This window comes from Myotis daubentonii, chromosome 17 (genome assembly GCF_963259705.1).
Source record: "Myotis daubentonii chromosome 17, mMyoDau2.1, whole genome shotgun sequence".
In the NCBI taxonomy this organism is placed as follows: domain Eukaryota; kingdom Metazoa; phylum Chordata; class Mammalia; order Chiroptera; family Vespertilionidae; genus Myotis; species Myotis daubentonii.
The window spans coordinates 42,785,903-42,808,134 of NC_081856.1; the positions used below are offsets into that span (position 1 = coordinate 42,785,903).

General features: G+C 39.1%; 1 protein-coding gene across 3 annotated transcripts in view; it reads right to left on the bottom strand.

Annotated features, from left to right (window-relative positions):
* The window catches only part of VPS13B (vacuolar protein sorting 13 homolog B), a 626,384-nt gene that overhangs the window by 47,593 nt on the left and 556,559 nt on the right, over positions 1–22,232 (bottom strand). For all 3 annotated transcript variants that reach the window (XM_059672116.1, XM_059672115.1, XM_059672117.1), the window contains exons 43-46: positions 10,587–10,742; positions 1,577–1,840; positions 783–866; positions 431–606 (exon numbers count right to left, since the gene is read on the bottom strand). In XM_059672116.1, coding sequence (XP_059528099.1) covers positions 431–606; positions 783–866; positions 1,577–1,840; positions 10,587–10,742 — 680 coding nt within the window. The remainder of the gene's footprint in view (positions 1–430; positions 607–782; positions 867–1,576; positions 1,841–10,586; positions 10,743–22,232) is intronic.

Sequence of the window (22,232 nt, forward strand, 5' to 3'; positions counted from 1 at the left end):
TGGTCTGCAACTTACAGAAAAGAATGAAGTACAAAGGTAGTATAGTCCGGTACTTCTTTTGTGAGGTTGAGCCAACTTTTGGTGTTTTAGGTTTTGGTGATACCGTGTTTGCATGACCTGGCCCTGGCTTCTTCCTCTTCCTACCCCTCCCCCGACCACAACCATGCTTGGGTGAGGTCTCTATTCATCTCTTCTTCTGTGAGAGAAATTATGTGCCAATTAAATTTTCTGATGATCCCTCTTGTTTACTTCTAAGCTTAATAAAAAAAAAGGCTGAATTTTATTTAAAACTATAGAACAGTCGGCAGGATAATTTTAAAACAACATTCTCATAAGGTATCATACAAAAACCTCAATCTTCCCTCTTCCTCTCAATAGGTAAATTTTATACTGAACTTCTCTTAGGAAAATACAAGGATTTTCCCAGTACCTTGCTTGAAATGTGAGGTGATGCACAAGGTCAGGTTCTATGTTTTGCAGCGGTTTCTCCTGCCCTTTTCCTGGAATAATTTGTGTTTCACTCAATCCCAGACTCCTTTTCTCCAAATGTATGATAATGGGGTCTGGAAGATGACTCCTCATGATAAAGAGAGGGCTGAACACAATCTGTAAAAAATAAAAGGACAGAAGAACTTTCATATTTGCTTTGTTGCAGTATTCCAGCTGTTTGATGCTGAAACAAACGTCATAAATCTCTTCCTTGGGTCACTGTGACCTTAATTTATTTCAGAACAGAAAAGGTCAGAGTCATATACCATATTTTAGGATTGGGAAGCACTCACCAGTCGCTGTTGCACTTGAGAGTTGGGTTCCAAAGTCAGAACGGTGCACCAGACGTAAATAATGGAGCTGTTTGAAGACGGCACCTGCAGGTGGCATAGAAAAGGGTCCCATCAAACCCCAGGTTACTGATTAATGAAAATAAGGCACAGATATAATACCGGTTGGGAGGATTAAAAGGTTTGAAGTTATAGAAAAGAACCATAAAAAAGAAAACTAAGCAAAAACAGACTTCATTATGGCATAAAGTGGATGTGCAGTGAGTTAATGGGGGCAATTTTTTCCATCAAAACGAGGGGATTTCTATGGGGAGAGACTGATATAAGACTGAGTGGGAGAATGGAAGAGAGGATTTGTCCTTTATGGGGATGAAAGTGATGATGGTGGAGATTGAGGGAGAGATAAAAAAAGTCACAGGTCATCACAGATTCCTGAGTGGGGAGGACACTCTTTCTCCCCCACAAAGCCTGTGAACCAGCAGCTTTTTCAAGATACAACTCGCCTTCCTCTGGGAGGGGCAGCATTTGGCTACACGAACGCCTGGATCGGATACACACGTGTGGTCCTGGGATGGGGAGGAAGTCTGAGAAGCAACACGCAACGCCACTTCACATTATTTCAGGTCTCCCCTCTTTTGAATACACTGCCTTTTATTTTTATTGCTGACAGTATTATAGACGTCCTTCATATTCCCAGAATAAGTCATCTTTTAATCAGAGGTCTGTATTGAATACAGGACATCCTGACAGCTTTAATTGTAAAGCTGCTCTCCTCTCGATTGTGCCACTTCTCGTACCTGGATGACAACGCTGTGCTCGGGGGCGGCGGACTCCAGGCACACGTCCCTCGACCAGTCTTCATCTCCTTTGGCCTTCACACACAGCTCTGTCAGCTCACTGTTTTCCAGGATGTAGGAAGGCAACTTCTGCTGGGCTGTGAGGCAGTCAAAATGTTCTCGAACCACAGCTTGTCCATCGTGACCCATGTAATGCTGGACGACTTTCAGTTCTATGCTTTGAGACAAGTAACTACAGATGATCTGTCTTCCACAGATGATAATCTAAAAGACAATAAATAAATAAGGCCTTCATCAGCTCTGAAGGGTTGCAGGTTGGGGTGCATGCGGGAGGCAACTGATAGATGTCTCTCTCACCAATAACTCTCTCTCTCGCTCGCTCCTTTCCCCCCTTTCCCTCCCTCCTTCCACTCTATCTAAAAGTAATGGAAAAATATCCTTGGGTGAGGATTTAAAAAAAGAAGGAAGGAAGGAAGGAAGGAAGGAAGGAAGGAAGGAAGGAAGGAAGGAAGGAAGGAAGGAGATAAATGAAGTCTCTGGCTGGGTAGCTCGGCTGGCCAGAGCGTCATCCAGTTACACCAATGTTGCGGGTTCCACCTCCAGTGAGGGCACATTCAAGAAGCAACCAATGGATGCATAAATAAATGGAGCAACAAATTCATTCATTCTCATTCTCTCTCTCTCTCTCTCTCTCTCTCTCTCTCTCTCTCTCTCTCTCTCTCTCTCTCTCTCTGTCTCTCTCTCTGTCTCTCCCTCCCTCCATTCCCCCCCCCTCTAAACTCAATTAAAAAAGAAAAAAGTTATTACCTTAGAGAGTGCAAGAAGAAAAAGAGGCTTCAAAGGAGAGAGTTTGCTCTATTGAGTTTGCAGCATTCAAAGGAGAGACACATAGAGGTGGGGGTGTGTGTGCAGGTCCAGCTAGAAATACTGGCCATATGCTTGAGAGGAAAGGTGGGGCTGGAGATAAAAGACTTGCAAATGTTCACAGGAAAATAGTTTACTTGGAAGAGAAGGTAGAGGCTCAAACCCAGCAACTGACCAACACTTTAGGGAGAGCTTCTCAGGGTGAGAAGCCAAAGCAGAGGCCGGGGAACAAGGGGTGAAGGGGTGGTGGTGGAGCAGGCGAGATCAGCGCTGCGGGAGCCCCTGGAAGGGACTGGTCAAGGGGAGGTGGTCAATGGTACAAATGATGCAGCAGAAAGAAAGGATGGGACCGAAAACAAGACTTCCCTCTGGTAGCTGAGAGGGCGGTTGTGATCAATCTGTTCCCTGAAGCTGATCTCCAAGGGTTTATTCTGTTCTTACGCAATAAGACAAGTTGTTACTCAGATGCCTAGTTGCATTTTATTTTATTCAGGTTTTTCCTATAGTGTAGAAGCATGTATCTTTATAAAACACACAGAATTTCTCATTAACCCCATGGATTATCCAACTTTTCAGTCAGCTAAGAGTATAGTTCATAGTAGGGATTAAGAAATATCTCTTAAATAGATTGAAATGGAAAAGACAATGCAAAATTTATTCTTATAAAGTGAATACTTTCGGAAAGCAAATCCTTCCATAATGGGGGAAATAGGACTTTCCCATCTGGATTTCCTTCTCTGTAATATTATTTCAGGTTATAAAATAATAACTAGTGTAAACACTGCAGAGTTACAGGCCTAAGCATGTGACGGTTCATTTTATGTGTCAGGGCACACAGATCCGGTCACGTGTGGTCTGGTCCGGGTGTGTCTGGGAGGCTGCCTGGATGAGATTAACATCTGAGAGGGCTGATGCGTGACGCAGACTGCCCTCCAAACGTGCGTGGGCCTCGTTCTATCAACTGTGGATCTGAACAGAGGGGCCTGAGTGGGAGGGAACCCCTCCTGCCGACTGCCGGAGCTGGACACTGGTTTTTCTCGGCCACTGGACGTGGACTGAAACGTCAGCTCTTCCTGGGCCGGCCTCCTGCTGGTTTAGGACTCGAACTCCATGCCGGCCACGGGGTCTCTGACTTGCAGACCTTGAATCTTGGGACTTCCTGACCTCCATAATCATGTGAGCCAACTTATCACAAATCTTTCCCGCTCCTTCTGTCCGTGCATACATAATATATGTGTGTCAATATCTGTGCGCGCACACACATCTTCTGGTTCTTTCTTTGAAGAGCCCTGACTAATACCAGCCTTTCACAAATTAACTCTTTTCATCTCACAGCAACCTTATAACATAGGTGCTACGATGACTCCTCATCTTAACAAGGAGAAAATGGAGGCACAGATGGTGAATAACTTGCCAATATTACCCACCTGGCACAGAGTCTGTGCTGATAATCACCTTGATAGTCTCTCATTGATACCTACGGATTAAGAAAACTTAGAACTATAAAAAGAGGATAAAGGCTGCCCATCATAATGTAAATGTGGCAGACACCACTGGTTTTGTTCCAAATAGCTGGCCCCTCCTCCTCCCTTGCTATTAAAAACCCTGACTTGGTTTAGGTCTCAAATATCAGCAAAGCATTCAGGGAAGGTGTACTGAGTACTGTATCATAATTGGCATAAGCTAATCCTGGTAGTTCCTTTTGCAATGATTAAGGAATAAACATGGGACTCTTGGCTAATAATATGGAAGGAAAGACTGCTAAAAGGCTCTGGGGGAGACTTGCTCCTGGATAAAAAGGGGGATAAGTCCTCTCTCCTGGCCTGGAAGGTGTTAGGAGAGGAATGCAGATCCCTCTGCGGCCATCCCGAAACAGGAGGGAAACCCACGTGGTGGCAGAGCAGCAGAGCATCGAGGCGCTTAGCTGACCAACAAGGAGCCCACTTCCTTCCCTCTTGCTATGTGCGATGGTAAATGTAAAACAGTAACCATAATAGTGTCTGCTGCAATAACTTGCTATGAAGATTAAAAAGCCTATTTTGTAATTTTAAGCTGAAAACATCCTAATTGATATTTTTGCTATGTCACTAAGAATATTTTGTAACCATTGTTTTTAATGAACTATTACTTACACAAACATGAATGACTATTTAAGAACTATAGTTTTACCCCCAAGAACCTGTTGTATTGACAGAAGAAAAATTGTTATTGTTGTTTCAACTTGCATTTTTTGAATAATGAGGTTTAGCATTTTTTGAATAGTGAGGTTTAGCATTTTCTTAAACATTTATTTCCCAACGATTTATTCCTTTCAGTTTTCTTTAGAAGGAATACATCTGTGAAAACCAAGCTGTGCTTAACTGTTATATTTCCCCTAGATACTCTGGCCATTATATACATATTTAAGACAAAAACAATGTTTCACAATAGCTAACATAACACTCAACTGAACTATGGGTCCTAACTTAGGAGGCAAGTTTTTCTTTAGCGCATGCGAGGGGTTAACACACATTCACGATTACTATTTTGATGCCACAGCATCACCCAACTTTAAGCAAACATTCGAGAGCTCTGAGGCTGTATGAAGTCAGTTCGCGTTCTGGATGAGCCAGCCTGGCCATGCACCACGGCACTCTTGCTTCAGAACCTTTGGGCCCCAGGAGGTTGGGGAGAATTTCACTGTCTCTCACAGAAACCACGGCATCTCTGCAACCATCTGGGACTCACTTTGTTTAAAGACAGAGATCGTCTTGGTGGGTTTTATATAGTTTCATTTTCAACTAAAAAGCCTGTTAAACAGGCTTTCAAATTTGATAAAAAGAAAACCTTTAAAAGTAGCCAGGAGGGAAGGCCACTGGATGAGGGGCATCCAGCACGGCTGCTCCTCCTGGACTCTGCGTGCGGCTCCCACGCAGGGTCCCCTGCAGCCACGTCTGCTTTTCTTCAAAGTGGCAACACTTACAAGGCCTTTATTTTGAACATTATGGTTAGAATTTCAAGATTAATTTATCAGTTGAAGACAGCTACTTAATTTTTTAAATGTAGGGTTTCTCTTTAATACACATTTCCAGGTTTCACACTAATTCCCCTCTTTCCCCAAAGCCACAAAGATGTGTACTGAAGATTTCCACATATGATTGTACTTAGCAGGTTTCAGAACTCTTATTAGATCAGTGCCAAGGAGAATAGCGATATTAAAGAAGGACTCCAGAGCACCAGATGCACTGGAAAATGATATCTCAGCTGTGATTAAAAGTGTATGGATAAAGATACCAATGTCTACACAGACATACACACGTACATGTAAGGTTTTAGAGTGGTGAAGCTCCATCAGGGGGTGGGAAACATGGAAGGAAATCCGTGTGCATGAGGAGCTGTACGAAGTGCCTGGGAATCTGTCATTCAGTGGGGACATGTGAGGGGCAGAGGCAAGGCAGGGTACAGACAATAACCAAAGTCACTGCTCAGAAGAGCACCAGTCAATTTTCCATTACACAGGGGCCTGGTACTGTGGTCAAGGTACACCATCTCCCCAGTAGGGCTTCGTAATTAGGCAGCTGCAGCTGATTGCAAATTCCCAGGCCCAGGCTGAGTAGAAGGAAAGAAACTAAGAGACAGGGAGGCAGGCATCCATGAAACTCTTCTGAAGTCTTGGTTCCTATCTTCCTCCCTGACCCGGCTAATTGAGGAAATCTGTGTCTCTGATGTACTTGAACTAGAGTTAATCTCAATGTTAATTATCTACCCTGACAATAAAATAATAAATCCATTTTAAAAAGACACTAAATTTTTGCTTGTGTGTGTGTGGTGGTGGTGGAGGGGAGGAGGGAGAAGTATAGAGGGAGAAGTATAAAGGGAGAGAGGGAGGAGGGAGGGAGGGAGGGAGGGAGAGAGAGAGAGAGAGAGAGAGAGAGAGAGAGAGAGAGAGAGAGAGAGAGAGAGACAGACAGGTTAAAAAACACTGACTAGAAAGGTTTTTCACAAGTTCAATAGCCGCAGCGGTGCATTTGAGATTCGCACAGTGGTCTGCTGAACCTTTCAGTATCACCCAGGTTCAGTATTAACCACTCGCCATTTGCTTCATTCCAGGTTAAATAAATTGCTGCTTTTGTGTCCCGCGTTTCACAACCTAAGTTTTTAAATGGTTCTAACATAGAGCTCAATCCCACCTGACTACAAGAAATGCTAACATTCAAAATATAACTGAAGTGTGTGCCTTCCTGACAGTGGGAATGTGCAAGGGACTTCCAGCTCCTCCGGGAGTCGATGACACGTCCCTTTAGACAGGTGAAGGCTGCCCCGCTTCATTACTGCTCTCCAATAGGACTTTTCTGTGTGGCTAGATTCTATTTTTTTTTTTTTTTAGTATTATTGATTATAAATAGGGTAGAAGCAGAAAAAAGTGTGAGAGGTAGTCCCCACAGAAGATGATTACAAACATTAATCAGTACAAATAGCATTTGGAAAAATTCTGAAATGTCATTTGGCACCAGATGTCTTAAAATATGTATACTAGTATTTGACATTAATGCAAAGAATGATTAAAAGAATTCCTTAAACTTGAAATGTATGGAAATTATTTTTGTTAGTTATGTTTTGAACCCCTCTTTATATTAATACTTTTAAAAAAAATAATGAACAACATAAACTGATGAACAAAAACAGATCCAGAGACAGAGAAGCATCGATCAGACCATCAAACTTCAGAGGGAAGGTAGGGGAGGCTGGGGGTAAGGGGGAGAGATCAACCAAAGGACTTGTATGCATGCATATAAGCCTAACCAATGGACACAGACACCAGGGGGGTGAGGGCATAAGTGGGGGGTGGGGGGGCAATGGGGGGATAAGGACACATATGTAATACCTTAATCAATAAAGAAAAAAAAATGCTTAGTTTGAAAACTAAGAAAATCAGCAGAAGTTTTGGGGCAAACATATATTTAAAAGATTAGTGTAGCCCTAACAAGAATTTGGTGAGGCAAAACAATGAATTTTTGTTAAAGAATAAAAATACATGTTTTTAGTTTGGGAATATGCATCAAGTACCATAAAAACATTCATATACTTTGCTCACGGAATTAAATTTTATAGCAAATTATATTAGGGTTAGACTCAGAAATTTGGACATCTATTTATACACAAAGATATTTATTTATAAGTATTTATTATAGTGACAATTGGAAATTATCTAAAAACCCAACAACAAGGAAATGCTGTTTCAATGGATCATATGGTAAATTAATATGCAACCATTCAAAGAAAATTTTTAGGAATTTTAGATAACATGAGAAGAGTTATGTTTTAAGTGGGAAAAAACAAGTTGAAAAATTGTTATTATGACCAGATCTCAAGTTGTTTAAAAACATCTACATAGAAAAAATACATCAAAGTAATAATATTATTTATCTTTGGGTGGTTGAATTATGGGTAATTTTTATTTTCTTCATTAGACTATCTGTGGTTTTAGAAATATTTTATAACAGTTAATACAAAAATAACAAAAGTGAACTAATATTTTCTGGGTGCTTTCTTTTACAAAAGGAATATAAAACATGTAAAGATTAAGAAATTTGTCTAAGATCATATGGGTAATAGGTACTAGTTATGGGAAATCTTTTACAATCAGAAAAAAGAAACAGGTAACATTTTTGAGAATTGAAAAAAAAATGTATTTTTCATTACTAACTTTTTTGACTTGTGGTGAACTATTGTAGTGTGTCATATCTGCTCCGGAACATTATATATATTCATTTATCCCTGAAATTTAATGTCACTCCTTGAAAATATGTAATATGCATGAAAGAATGAGAGACTTAGAGTAAACAAAACAAGTCCAACTGGTGCCACTCCTGCCTAGGAGTATGTCATCATTGTTATTGTAACGAAAGCTTACTGGGTTACGATAGTGGGCCAGACATGTTGTGAGGACTTTACATGTAAAAACTCATTTAATCCTCCCACTAACTTCTTGAGGAAGCAGTATTACTATCCCCATTTTACAGATGAGAAAAGTGATTCACAAAGGTTAAATAACTGGCAAGATCACACAGCTAGCAAGGGCATATAGCCAATTGCCTTAACCACCAGGACCTACCACGGAAACCATTTCTTCATAGAAGTACCCTGCCATTCCACTAGTTGGTAGATGGCCCAGCAACTTCATGCACAAGAGGTGAACGAACTGGGAAAGGTCAGACAGAGCTGTATGGTCAAAGCATGGCCCCCGGACCAGAAGCATCATCACTTGAGAACTTGTTAGAAATGAGCACATCACACCAAGAGTTCCTGGACCTGGTCCTGTGGGAGTGTGACCAGGAATCTATCTTAACAGGTACCCCAAGGACTGTGATATACTCTTCAGCTCGAGAACCACTAGCCTAGAGAGAAGGAAAGGAGGAAAACATCCTCGCTTCCCTCCTGTTCTTGAAGGTGCAGAGGGGCGTCCTCCCAACAAGGTGTGTGGCTGTTCTGTCCACCTCACAAGTTTTGAGGAATGGTCAAAACTGGCTGAATGGTAATAATTTTGACTCAAAATTAGGAAAAAACCCCTCATTAATAGCTAGAAGTAACGGGAAGGGCTGCTGTGTGAGAGCATGAGCCTCTCATCGCCTGGAGTATTCAAACAGATGCTGGAGGACCTTTTCTCAGGCACGCTGGTGAATGAGGAGGTGGATAGGCATTCTTGGAAGCTCATGAGTGACAGAGTCAGAAAACCGGTCTGCATGAGGGGGAGGTATTTGTTGAGAGCACATCCATGTAAGAAAGTTCTGAGGGCAGATGGGAGTCAGTGATGCTGCTTGTTCTTACGACTTTCCAGCTCAACACTCACACTAGTTAGGCAGTCCCCTCACTGTCTACTTGAAATGCCCTCCCTTCATCCACGAAGGGAGCTCAAGTCATATCGTCTTAGTGAAACCTCTAAATTGCCTTCACACTTACTATTAGTTGCGTACGTTGTTAGGTTTACATAAATTGGTAATTTAAGAGCAGACTGTGTCACATACTTAGTACCTTTCATTTTACCCAGTTCCACTGTAGCCATCAGTTGACTGGGGAGGCTACTCTATGCTTCACTTCTGAGACGTCTCTGTTATAGTTCTCATTTCACTTCTTTTGCCCACAATAGTAACATGCAATTCAGCTGCGACCTGATTAGGTGCGGGCCAGGAATACCATGTGGGTCCCCCTGTTCACCTCACCAGTTGCTTCCTGCTCACCCCTGGCAAACAGCAATGGCGTGGCCCTGCTGCTCCACAGGGAGGCTCCCCCTTTCTGTTTCCAGGGCTGGGAGCTGCTGCTATCATGTCCTCAGATAACTACGTTCTGGAAAGACTGTTATAATCAAGATGCAGAGTGTATGTTCAAACCCGTATGACAAGCCCAGTTATATTGTGGGCAGTGAAGCCAGCTTTCAGATTTTCATACTTCCTTTTTTTCTTTCTACTCTTGTCATATGCTCCATGCTTGAGAAACATCTTTTAAAAACCACATTTTCACATCTTAAGAACACAAAAAAGTGTCAGATACTCCCCCCCCCCCCCCTTTGCAGTCTTGGAACTTCAAAAGCAGCCCAAAGGAAGTTTTATAAAATACGTAGAAATATGTGCTGAGAGCTGAGGTTTTATATGCCAAGGCTAGACTGCAGTGGGTTTTTACTGCAGTGAGCATGGACTCCTAGGAAAGAAGGCTGGAGACCCAGCCTGGGCGTCAACGCTTCCTCCCAGACTATGACTGCACGTATGAGAACCAAGTCCTGGTCATCCACTGGGGGTTACCCAGGGTCTCTTCACTCTTCGCTTTTTTTTCTTTCTCAATAAAGGCTTTTTGGCTATTTCACAGCTCATTAGCACCTCCACCAGAGGTAGGTGGTGACAGGGAGAAGAGGTGAAACTAAAATCAGTAAATTTTACTGCTTGTTAGCAGCTCTTGTAAAAGACAAGGACAAGGGGGTATGAGCCATCTCCATCATCATCAGGACCATCGGCAGCACTTAAGTGCTCAGGTGCAGGGCTGCAGTAGGTGTAACTGGGCATATCACTGTGATTCTCTTTATTGTTATTTCCATTTTTTAAGTTTCCCTTCCATTAATTACATCCAACATCCACCGACTAAGAGCTGTGTGGGTCATGAACACAAGGGAACTTACCTGTTTTTGCACTCCACTGAGCTGCTGAACCTTGATGATGAGTGAAGCAGTTCGACCCTTGTACTGAATAGTTCTAATAAAAGTCCCGGCATGGTCCACGCTGAAGGGCTCTGACCAACGCCAATTGCCCCAGCCTTCGATACAGATGTGTAACAGCTGGAGGGAAAAACAATAATCGTCATAATGCCAAAAGTGCCAACAAAAATCTCGTCCTAAAATGAACGTCTCCTTGCTGGAAAACCTTCCTATTGGTAATATTTAGCATCTGTTTTCTTTCTAACCTGCATTATTCATCCACTTCCAGCTTATTCCACCAGGCTAAGAATAGCAAATATGCCACATAGAGTCAATGTGGTTTTCCAGATCACATTTTAAACCTTTTTAAAAATAATTGTCCGATCAAATGGTAAAAGGCCTGTTGAACATTTGAGAAAAGACCACTTCATTCATGTGGGGGAGAAGGAGGTTGAAATGTGAGATCAAAGAGCCTTGGTCTTGGCTGATAGTTTATTCCTTCTTTTGGCTAGATAGTAATTAAAGCTAAATTTGGTTTGTGGCATTATTTTTGACCCAAATTGCCATTCTGTATTTTTTTATTTTGATAAAGAACAAAATAGCAATTTGATTATGCAGTTTATTTAATACACTCTCCTTATGAGGTCACATATATCAAATCAGAAACACCTTCAACATTTTGAATGTATAGAAAATATCTTTGTTTTATTTTTTCTAGTATGTATTTATTGTAACTTTCACCATTTGAGTCTCCTGATTCACATTCATATTTATTCATATAGTATTGCTGCTTTTGGTAATATTTAGATTTCTCTCATGGTCATCAAATATTTTCCATTTCCACTCCCACCCACTAAATGCAACTAAGAAAATCAGTCTGAGCAAGTATTCCAAAACAATGTAATAATTACTGTTTCTTTAGGACACATGTTTATATGAAAATAAACAATGTTCCCTATGATTATTAGCTATAAGAAAATAAAATGGACATTTTAGGAAAAACATTTACATGATATACAAACTTAATATTTTCTTTTATATCACATATAAATTTTTAAAAGCTAACCAAAGGCTAAGCGCATGAAACATTTTCCCAATTAACAGAATGAATAAAACTTTGAAAACATTCTATAAGAGCTATCATAATCAGTCCTTAAAATAAATATATTAAAGATTTGCATGGGAATTGTCATAATAACAAAAGTCTTTTGATGAAAAGATTATTTTTCAGTTTTAGAATTAAGAGGAGCACTTATAAAGTACGGAAAATGGGAGATATCTGTAATACTATCAATAATAAATAATGTATTTAAAAAGAAAAAAAAGAATAAAATCCATACATTTAATCATAAAAACATTTTCCCAAGGTCACTGGTCACCATAATGTGATTTTTGGTGGAAATATTAAGAGCATTTTTTTGTTTTTGTTTTTTTTTTATATACATCTTACTAAAACATTTTTAAAAATCTAACTCATTTCCCAGCTTTTAATATGGCCCCACTCCAGTTCTTCCTCCACACAACTGCCAGTCATCAAAAGGCTACCTGCCATTCAGATGACTTCTAAAAAAGAAGGCTAACAGATTAAAACAAACAAACCGAAAAACACCATTCTAGACAATAAATACCTTTAGGGAAAATTTGGTCTTATATGCACTCTACCATAAAGTTGATATTTAAATATGAATTACAGAAAGAAAGAAAAAAACAATAGTGATGTTTGGAACCACTTCAGTTTTTGTAGCAGTGACTGGGAAAAAAGCTCGGGCACACACAGAACTAAAAGAAACAAGAAAGTTGTTTTCTTTGGAGAGACTAGTAGCTGGAAATGACAAAAAAAAAAAAAAGGCAAGGTACGTAAGGTCGAGCTCAACTATATTTAATTTTGAAAATTTCATAGCTTCTAAAGAAACTGTAATGTACACCATGTAATTTTAATTGAGGAGTGTTCACATTTGCATATGAGTGCAGTTTTAGGCAGCTGCTCACTCTGTGTACACAGCTTTTAATGACTGGATGTCACCAAGGAATACGCTGTCAGATTTCACTTGGCAGCTAGTGGTTCTCAAAATGTTGGCACAGTATTTTCTTTGAATTACAAAAATTCAGATTCATTTGGATTTAGTTCACACAGAAAAGTTAAGTAGGAGAAAAACATAACACTTCTTCCCACATGCATCACCAGTAGAATATTTGCAATGTTTGATCTACTGTTAAAAAGCATCTAAATATCACTGGCAAGTAGATGTATATAATTTATGAGGACAGGAATTACATTCCTGAGGGGAAATCTACAGAAGGGAATTCAGCAGGCCTGCTTTCCTAGTCCTCCTTCCTGTGGTGTCATTGACTTGGGCACGAGGTAGATACCCACGGACATCAAGCAAGAAGAAACTATAAAACCAGGCATAAACATTTGAACTTCATGTTGGCCTAGCTGATCCTAATGAGATTTCCTTCCATCATTTATCCAATATATTTTTCTTACTCAGATACCATAAGGAAGGCAAGATGCTAGACACTATGGAGAAAATAAGGAAGAGCTCAAGGAAGAGACCAAGAAGCTTAAGATTTTATAGGGAAAATAAGGCATGTGCAAATAACTAATAAGAGACATTAGGAGAGGTACAAAATGATACAGGAGTCTAGAGAAAGGAGGGCTTCTAGGCTGATGTGATTAGAAGAGCTTCATGAAGCAACTGGGTCTCAGAGTTTGGGTAGGATTTCAGCTGGCAAAGATGACAGTCCATTTCTGGGCCAAAGGGACAATCTGGTATGTGGAAGTCAGAAGGTACACCTGGGGCAAAGTTAATAGCCTTGACTGGTTGGAGGAAAGGGAACATGAAAAAAGAGTGAGGAGTAAAGTCAGACAGACAGACCTAGATTGCGGTCAGCACTGATTTCCTAAGCTAAGGAATTGGTGTTTTCAGGAATTCAGGGGGTAGCTACCGAAGCCTTCTGTATAGGGGAGCAGTGTATTGACAGAATGGTAAGAATAGGGTGTGGAGGTAAGAGGGCAATAGTCAGGATGACAGGCAATGTAGGCCAGAAACAGGGGAGAGAGAAAGCAGTGCGCTTAGCAAAATATCACCATCCCTTTTGCCTGGAGCCCAAGGCATTTTTATGTTGTTTTTTTAAAAAGTCAATTTGGATATTTCCTTTCTCCTCTTTTCTATTCAACTTCCCTTAGTCAGTTCTCCTACCATCTTTCCTATCCAGGCTTTTCATTCTCTTTGGACTACTTAGCTAGTAAATAATGTTTTCCATTGGGAAAAAAAAACCAAATAGGAACTACTCTTGTTTGAACTTTTCAATGGAAACAGAAACTAAGCAATAAGGCAGGTTGTACAGTGGCCACACTTGATGGCAGGTCCCAAGGGGCTACATTTTCATTTTTTCCAGCAGATCCCTCTCCTCTTCCTCTTCCCACCCAGGCCCCAATGCTGTGCTGGCAACAAGACTAAATTCGTAGTTTTTCCACTGAAGACCTCGTATGGGAGTATATACAACTTTTCACTCATTTTTCCTCTCCAATACAAAATAAAGCTGAAAACGAAATTACTGATCAGGAGACTGGGGACCAGCTCTCAGGACCACCCACAGTCATGTCTGAAGGGAGAATTCCCATATTGACAGATTACAGAGGAAAGAAAACAAGATAAAATCTACAAAATCTAGGAAAACAGTGTGTACCAAAGAAGAGAAAGAGGATAGTTAAGAAAAATTTAAAAATTATATCTTAATTATAAATGAAGGAACCAGATACTTTTCTGTGAACTTTATTTCATTATTTTTAAATTATTATCAAGATTATTTCTACCTAATAATTACAAATTAAAAATTTGTCTTCAGATTCATTTGCATTGTTTTCCACTTTATAACAATTTACTATATAGTAATTTGCGATGTTTTTTTTTAAAAAAAGGAAAAGTTAAAGAACTTCAAAACTTTTCCCAATCCATTGTATCCTTTATAGAAATTTTACAAGTTCTGAAAAAAAACCCCGAATATGTTATCCAGGTGAAATAAATGACTGAATATCTATCTATCTATCTATTAATATACATTATATTTATATATACTTATTACATAAATATATAGTGTATTTTAATATATTAAAGCTTAGGCAACATATTTTTTTAACTTTGAAACTTATCACTGTATCCCAAGAACTCAGTGCACAATACTGAATAAATAAATGAATTAAGAAACAATAACCCAAAGTAAATATGCAAACATTTTAGTAGTGATATTTTCACATAAAATATTACCATAAAATGAGTATTAAATCAAAATATTGAGAAAAGACCCTATTTTGAATGGCCTTTAATAGAGCCCTCTGATCCATAATTCAGATACCGTAATGTTTAAAGCATAAAGTAGACCCCAAATGGTACACTAGGTGAGCACCATGAGTGAAAACTAAGTTAAAATATAAATTTTCTTTGTCTATCTAAAATTACATCTGAAAAGCTACAGACCAAATTCAATAGATTAAAGTAAAATTGCTTGTTTGAAATGCATCAAACTGATTGTATATTTCACACCAACACATTAACATAAAAAGAAAATTAATTATGTCGCTCATTATTGTTTTTTCAAGGCAGTTAAATTTTAGGATGTTTAGAGTACTGGAAATAATGCTAAGAACGAAGTAGAAAAATTTCTGATAATGGTTAATGTTTGGTGTCACCCTGATTCAATACTGGAGTCTTAGGACCCTATATATTGTTTTACATTTATAGAACACTATCTCACACCTAAAGAATGATAAAGTGGAAATAAGTCAAATTGAATTATATTTCAGTGGACAACATGGACTCTTTTGATGCATTATACTTTGGAAGAAAAAGGAGAAAGAGAAAGGAAGTTTTCCAGCTGAATCTTATACGAGATAATATAATGGAAGAGTCACTGTCATTACACATGTGTCAGGTAGTTTACTCCTCTACAAAATGAGTGCTTGTAGGTTTTCCCTCAAGACTGAATTCAATGAAGACCACGAATACTGGACAATCAGCATAAAACAGCCTCCTGCAAGAGGGAAACCTAGCAAACTCACAAAATGTGGGTTACAATGAAAACTGTAGCTGGAGAGGGATCCTTGTATCACAAGCCTTAGTCAGATACTCATTGACTCATCAATTCTACATGGGAATTTATCCTAAGGTAATAATTATAGATATGTGCAAAGATTTATCGAGATGTATGTTTTTTCCAGCATTTTTTAAATAATAAAAATGTGGCATTAACAGGAAATTGGTCAAATAAAATATAGTACAATCAATATCAACTCTCATTTACTGGACACATATTATGTGTCAAGCACAAGATGCTTTTAATATGCTGTCTTATTCATTCCTTAAAAAAATCTTATAAGGTAGATGCTTTTATTTAATTTTACAGATGAAAAATCACACTAAGAGACAGAAAGATTGAGTGACCTGCCCAGAGCCTCAGTGTTGGGGAGGGCAAGGTATAAGCTTTGAATGGAGGTGTGCTTACTCAGCCTCTATTCTTAACCATACCTCTCCTGTGGAATCCTTTCAGGCCGCTGACAAAACTCATAGCATAAAAAACATTACCAATGTCAATTAGCAATAGGTTAACTGAGAAAGAGCAAGTTACAAAAGACTATGTGCAGTAGGCATCCCATTTTTGTAAAATGAACAAAAAGTATATATGCCCACTCTTAAGGGAGAAAATGGCTACAAGTATGCCAGAATGCTAACAGTGCTACCTTGTGTTGGGGTTATGTGTTTTAAATCTCTTTTTGTGTGTGTGCTTTTATGTATTTTCCAAATTCCAAACTAGAAATATGTATTATTTTGCAATCAGATAAAATTAATGTTAAGATGAAAAATGTCTAGTAGGAAGCATTCAGAACCTGCATTTCCAGTAAGAAGGTACATTTGTATTTTAAAAACAGCTTCCTGTGTGAAGCCACCCACACGCCAGCCACGGTCCTTTTTCCCTCTGCAGGGCAGGCAGGTTACTACTGGTGCCAGGCTCCCCTGCTCACCTCCGCGGCCGCCAAAGCTCCTCCCAGACTTGCTCTATTGCCACTGACTTGACTCCTGGAGCAGTTTCATGTAATTAGTTTGAGTTTTCCCCGTACGGGCAATAGTGTTTGTTTATCAATTTAGCAAACATTTTTAGGATCCACATCTATTAAATGTTTACCATTAGCCAACTGACAGTTCTACACATGGTGAATATAGATGAGTGAGGCACATTACTTGCACTGTAAATTCTCACACTACAGTGAGAGAAACAGATATTTAACAAGAAAAAAGTTTATACTGCAAATTTTTATGAGGAAGGAAACAACTGTTGTGGGACTCGAGGTATACAGCTTGGGGAAGTGAAAAGATTGACCAGAGAGCGTATTTTACTTATCCAAAGAAACAACATGAAAAAAGACGCATCTGAAACAGAGTAAAAAATACGCAGGGCTGTGACTTCTGATAAACAAAAGCAGGCAACAGCATAACTTGGAGTGGTTCTTTTTGTACCCAATCCCTTACTGAAGTATTAAAGGCACCGAAACGAAGTAAATGACAGTTGCTGGGCTGTTTGAAATAATGCCATTCCCTATGTCCCCCACTATGGGACTATGTCTACTGGACGCTGGCAGCTCTCTGGAAACAACAGATTCGAGCGGCACCCTGTTGCTTTTTATGAGTGTTTGCCACAAGATAAAGATAGAGAGTCAGGAAAAACAACAAAAACAGTATCTGCGAATGAAGAAATTGTAGTTGTTCAGGAATTTGAACAATTCAGGATATCAGAGAAGCATGAAAGAATGTGAAGAAGCTTTTACTGCTGTATAGTTGAAAAAAATTAGCAAATGCCAGTTAGAAAAGAGGAACTGACTTTATCATCTGCCCAGTGGCTGGAGACATAATAGAAACCTCACCATTCCTCAGCTGATAACAAGGTCTAGCCCAGGGTTATCCACCTAATTCAATCCTATAATAAAAGGCTAATATGCAAATTGTTCCCACGGGAGTTCGACTGACTTGGAGTTTGACTGCTCACTATGATGTGCACTGACCACCAAGGGGCAGCACGGAACGAAGGAAGGCCCCGGCCAGCAGCCTGAAGGAAGGCCCCGGCCAGCAGCTGTGAGGGACCCTACCTGTGCACCAATTTTGTGCACTGGGCCTTTAGTCATTAATAAACAACAGAAATAAAATGAAAAGAAGCCAGAGACCTATGAAAAAGTACTGCAAAGCAAAGGAGAATGAATGTCATCCTTAAAAAATGAGGTGAAGAAGAGACTAGTTAAAGTAAGCACCCTGTCGCAGAATTCAGGGAAAAAAATACCAGGAATGTTTTGGGTTTTCTCTAAAGTATGCAAAATTACCTGATTTCTATAAAACTGTATGAAAATATTGAGAGGGAAAGAACAGTCTTATGTAAATGGAAAACAGCTTGAGGTTAAAAAAACTAAATGATATAAAAAGGAATTAGATAAGAAATAAAAGCAAGGAAATAAAAAAATGCATTTGCAGAATAACAATCTACAATGATAGAAGTAGAGCAAGTTTTTTAAGAAAAAGACTTAAAGACCTTTATAATTATGCAGAGCAAAATGACAAATAGATGAAGAAATATGAGAGAAAATGTCATAGGTATGAACAAAAAAACAATATACTCATAATTACTATAAAAAAGAAATAATGCAATTGATATCTTATATCTCTAAGTCTTCATAGCTTTAAAACCGTGCATTGTGTCACTTCACTATATAGTTTACAATAAATTATTTGAATTTATGTGGGCAAAGAGAATGTCAAACGTCACACATTTCTAGCAAACATTAAGGCTCAATACATGTTTCAACAGATCTATAACCAAATCATAATCTTTTTCGAAATAAAAAACACTAATTTTTCACCAATGACATATTTTTCACTGTTCAGGCATTAGTCTCTTCAATCTCTGGCTGAGATGGACATACTTAGAGAAAAGTAAATTTAAAAAGAGGCAACAGTAGGGTGAATAGTAGTGACACTTGAGTTATTCATTATCAATAAAACAATGGGGTGCTTAATGGGTATTCTTTATTAAAAATTATCTAAGTTGAAACTATTTAAATTAGGAAAAAATAATTAAGATTACACGCCGAAACCGGTTTGGCTCAGTGGATAGAGCGTCGGCTTGCGGACTGAAGGGTCCCAGGTTCGATTCCGGTCAAGGGCATGTACCTGGGTTGCGGGCACATCCCCGGGGGGGGGGGAGGGGGTGTGCAGGGGGGGGGGGAGGGGGTGTGCAGGAGGCAGCTGATCGATGTTTCTCTCTCATCGATGTTTCTAACTCTCTATCTCTCTCCCTTCCTCTCTGTAAAAAAATCAATAAAAATATATTTAAAAAAAAAAGATTACAAAAATTTTTGCAAAAAGATTTAATGAGCAAATTCATTTTTAAAATATAACTTTATGGAACCTATCGATTATGAAATCAGATATAACTGCATACAGTAAAAAAGTATAAAAAGATATATATAGGCTTATTTTAAAGAGGTCATTTCACATTACACATGTATTGTTTTCATGTTTCGAAAGTGTGTGAGCACCCCTATATTCAATGATACACAACTGAAAATATATGAATTGTGATGCCAATAGCTCCCTTATATTTAGAATTGTGTGACAGTCTTTGAGATTATTCACCTTGACACTACCACAGAGGGCTGAAAAGTGAAAATTCAGAGAAATCTGATATGTGTATGTGTGTGTACAGAAAAGGATGGGGTATTTATAAAATAGAATAACATAATTCACACTTTCTTTAATAAATAAAAACTTTAATTGCTTAATTGAGCTGAACTATCAGCAGGAGATTTGGTACCACGTAGACACACTTTCTTGACAGAAAGATAGTCAGTGGTCGTCAAGCCCTTGGCTGGAACCAACTCTTCAGTGGAAGAGATAAGAGTATGTCGGATGGAAATGATAAAGAATAATTTAGGTGAGCAGAGAAATGGAAGCCAATAAGATAAGCAACTGGAGATAGATACCCTTTGATCATCATTCAGATTTGGATGCATATTTGAGTTTCTGAGCCCAAGTGTCAGGTTTTGTTTGAAAACCAATTTTGACTAAATACAAATATAAACAATAGAGACACCCAGCCAAAATGTAAAAAAAAACTTTCTTTGAAATATTTCTCAAATGTAACATTAGTCATTCAGCAAAATTTAGCTTAGTGTAAAGTAGAAGGCAGGCCAGCCAACATGTATCCTAAGAAAAGATCAAGTAGTTTCGTGCAATCTTTATTTTTAGTCATCATGGCAATTTAGACAATTTTAATTGTTATCCCTAAATTTTAATTAGCAAAAAGCAGTCAACAGATGGATATGAAAGAAATAGAAAAATTTTAGTTATTTATTTTCATTGAACTAAAATGCCTTGCCATACTAAGAAAACATTTGTATAAAGGTTAAATAAAGTATTTCGTGGCAACCGCTGCTTCTGAGAGCCTGTGTAACAAGAAACATGAGCCAGCCAACGTTGTGCAAGTGGGTTTGCTTTCCCTGTAAGGGAATGTGGTATTGAAGACCTTGTCCTAACTCATTTTATCCCCAAGTGTAAGTCAAGCAAGTCAAACATGAACTAATGCCTGAAGGGAAGTCCTGGACTCCAAAAGTATGGATTATTTCACATTTATCTTAAAATCTGTTCTCAGAGTTCTTAAAATTCACTAACTTGGCAAGTCGGGAATTATCATGAGAAATGAAATAATTTCGTAACTATGAAGTCATCCAACATTCCATGCATCTGACACTCTTGGGCTTGGCCATGTCTTGGGCATTACTCTGACCTTTAGATAATAAGCTCTTCAATATCCTGGTCAGCATGGAAATAATTAAAACGTGCCCCAGAACAACAGGGATGCCATTGTCTTTAACGGAGTTAATGCTTTTGCTGCATGGACTTGTGGTAATAGGTGATGATGAAAGACAATCACAGTATGTACGCTGAAATCTTTATAACATTCTTGATCAGTATTTCCCATTACTTAAAAATGGCAAAATACCATGCTTTAATGGTCCAGCTGCATTCCCTTTCCCCAAGCACTCTGTATTAAAATTCACATTTAAAATTAGTTTCATAAAGGAACTTTATGTTTAGACATCAAGAATTCACATTAGCAGAGCACTGGCTTGTGAAAAGCCTTTGAGTGTCTTGTAAAAAGCTTAAGGAATCTTCAGTATACTTTTCTCCAAAGCTGTATTTCAGTATCTAGAATTTATTGCCAGTGGGGGACAGAGAGGCCATTAGCAGCACCAACAGTCATTCCTCTGGGTGCTTCGCAGCTGAAATAATCCCCAGGCACTCCCTTTCATGCAAGCTTGTAGAAAACCCCAGAAACCAGCCTGTGATGGATAAAGTGCCCTAACACAATCCTATCTTTGCCATTTCTTGTGACAGACCTTACCAAGTCTTAACGAGGTCATATTGCAAACCATTTTCACAAAGAAACTTTGAAATATATAGAAAAAAAACAAAACCTCAATCCAAACTTCTGCCTCTCACTTAAAAAGAGTCAATATATTTCCCAACAGATAATGAAGAAATCACAAAGATGCTCTATCCACCAGCTACTTCATGACCCAAACTGTCAGGCCCATTCACTTCTCCTGGTAATTTCCCAAGGCCCTATAACCTTCCTCAGAGAAATGTATACTATAACATTCTTATAAAACTGGACCTTCTTATAAAACTAGAAATATTCTTTTTTTTAAAACTTTTAAAAAAATATATATTTTATTGATTTTTTTTTTTTTTACAGAGAGGAAGGTGAGAGGGATAGAGAGCTAGAAACATCGATGAGAGAGAAACATCGATCAGCTGCATCCTGCACACGAACCCCTCCCCCCCACCCCCCACTGTGGATGTGCCCGCTACCAAGGTACATGCCCTTGACCGGAATCGAACCTGGGACCCTTCAGTCCGCAGGCTGATGCTCTATCCACAGAGCCAAACCAGTTTGGGCTAGAAATATTCTAAGAGAGAAAGGTGAAGGAACTGCGTTTACAGCCTTCCATTTGCTGTTTCATTACTGCTTAAAACGAAATAAAAATGCAGCTGATGGTCACTGGTCTCGGGTATTCAATTGGAGTCAGTGTTTACAGAATATTTTGGATTGCAATCCGTGCCAGATGGTCCCAGGCACTGCTTGCCTCACTGCGGACTTTAGCTATCTACTGTCAGCAACAATAAGCAGCTTGCGACTGCCACTGGGGAGGGAAGGCACACGATTTTCCTCCCCAAGTGGACCTGCGGAGAGCTGCCCACACAATAGCCAGGGTGACATTGCAGGTTTCTGGAAACCTACTTCCATGACTACAGATAGAGACAATATATGGCATATTTAACTTGATGTAGTTTTAAATTCGATAATATTTGGTAACTGTACAATGCATGTCCAGTGTATGATAAATAAGAAATTTTCACAGTTAAACCAAAGTGGGGAGTTAGACATGCATGTGGACCTGAGGATGGTCTTGCCTGAAGTGCACTGCTAATCCCCTCCTGTAGCGCTGTCCTTATGATCCCAGAGGCCACTGGGAGGCCGAAGGGCTGAGGTGGGGAGACCAGGAGTAACTCTTAATTAAGAGTC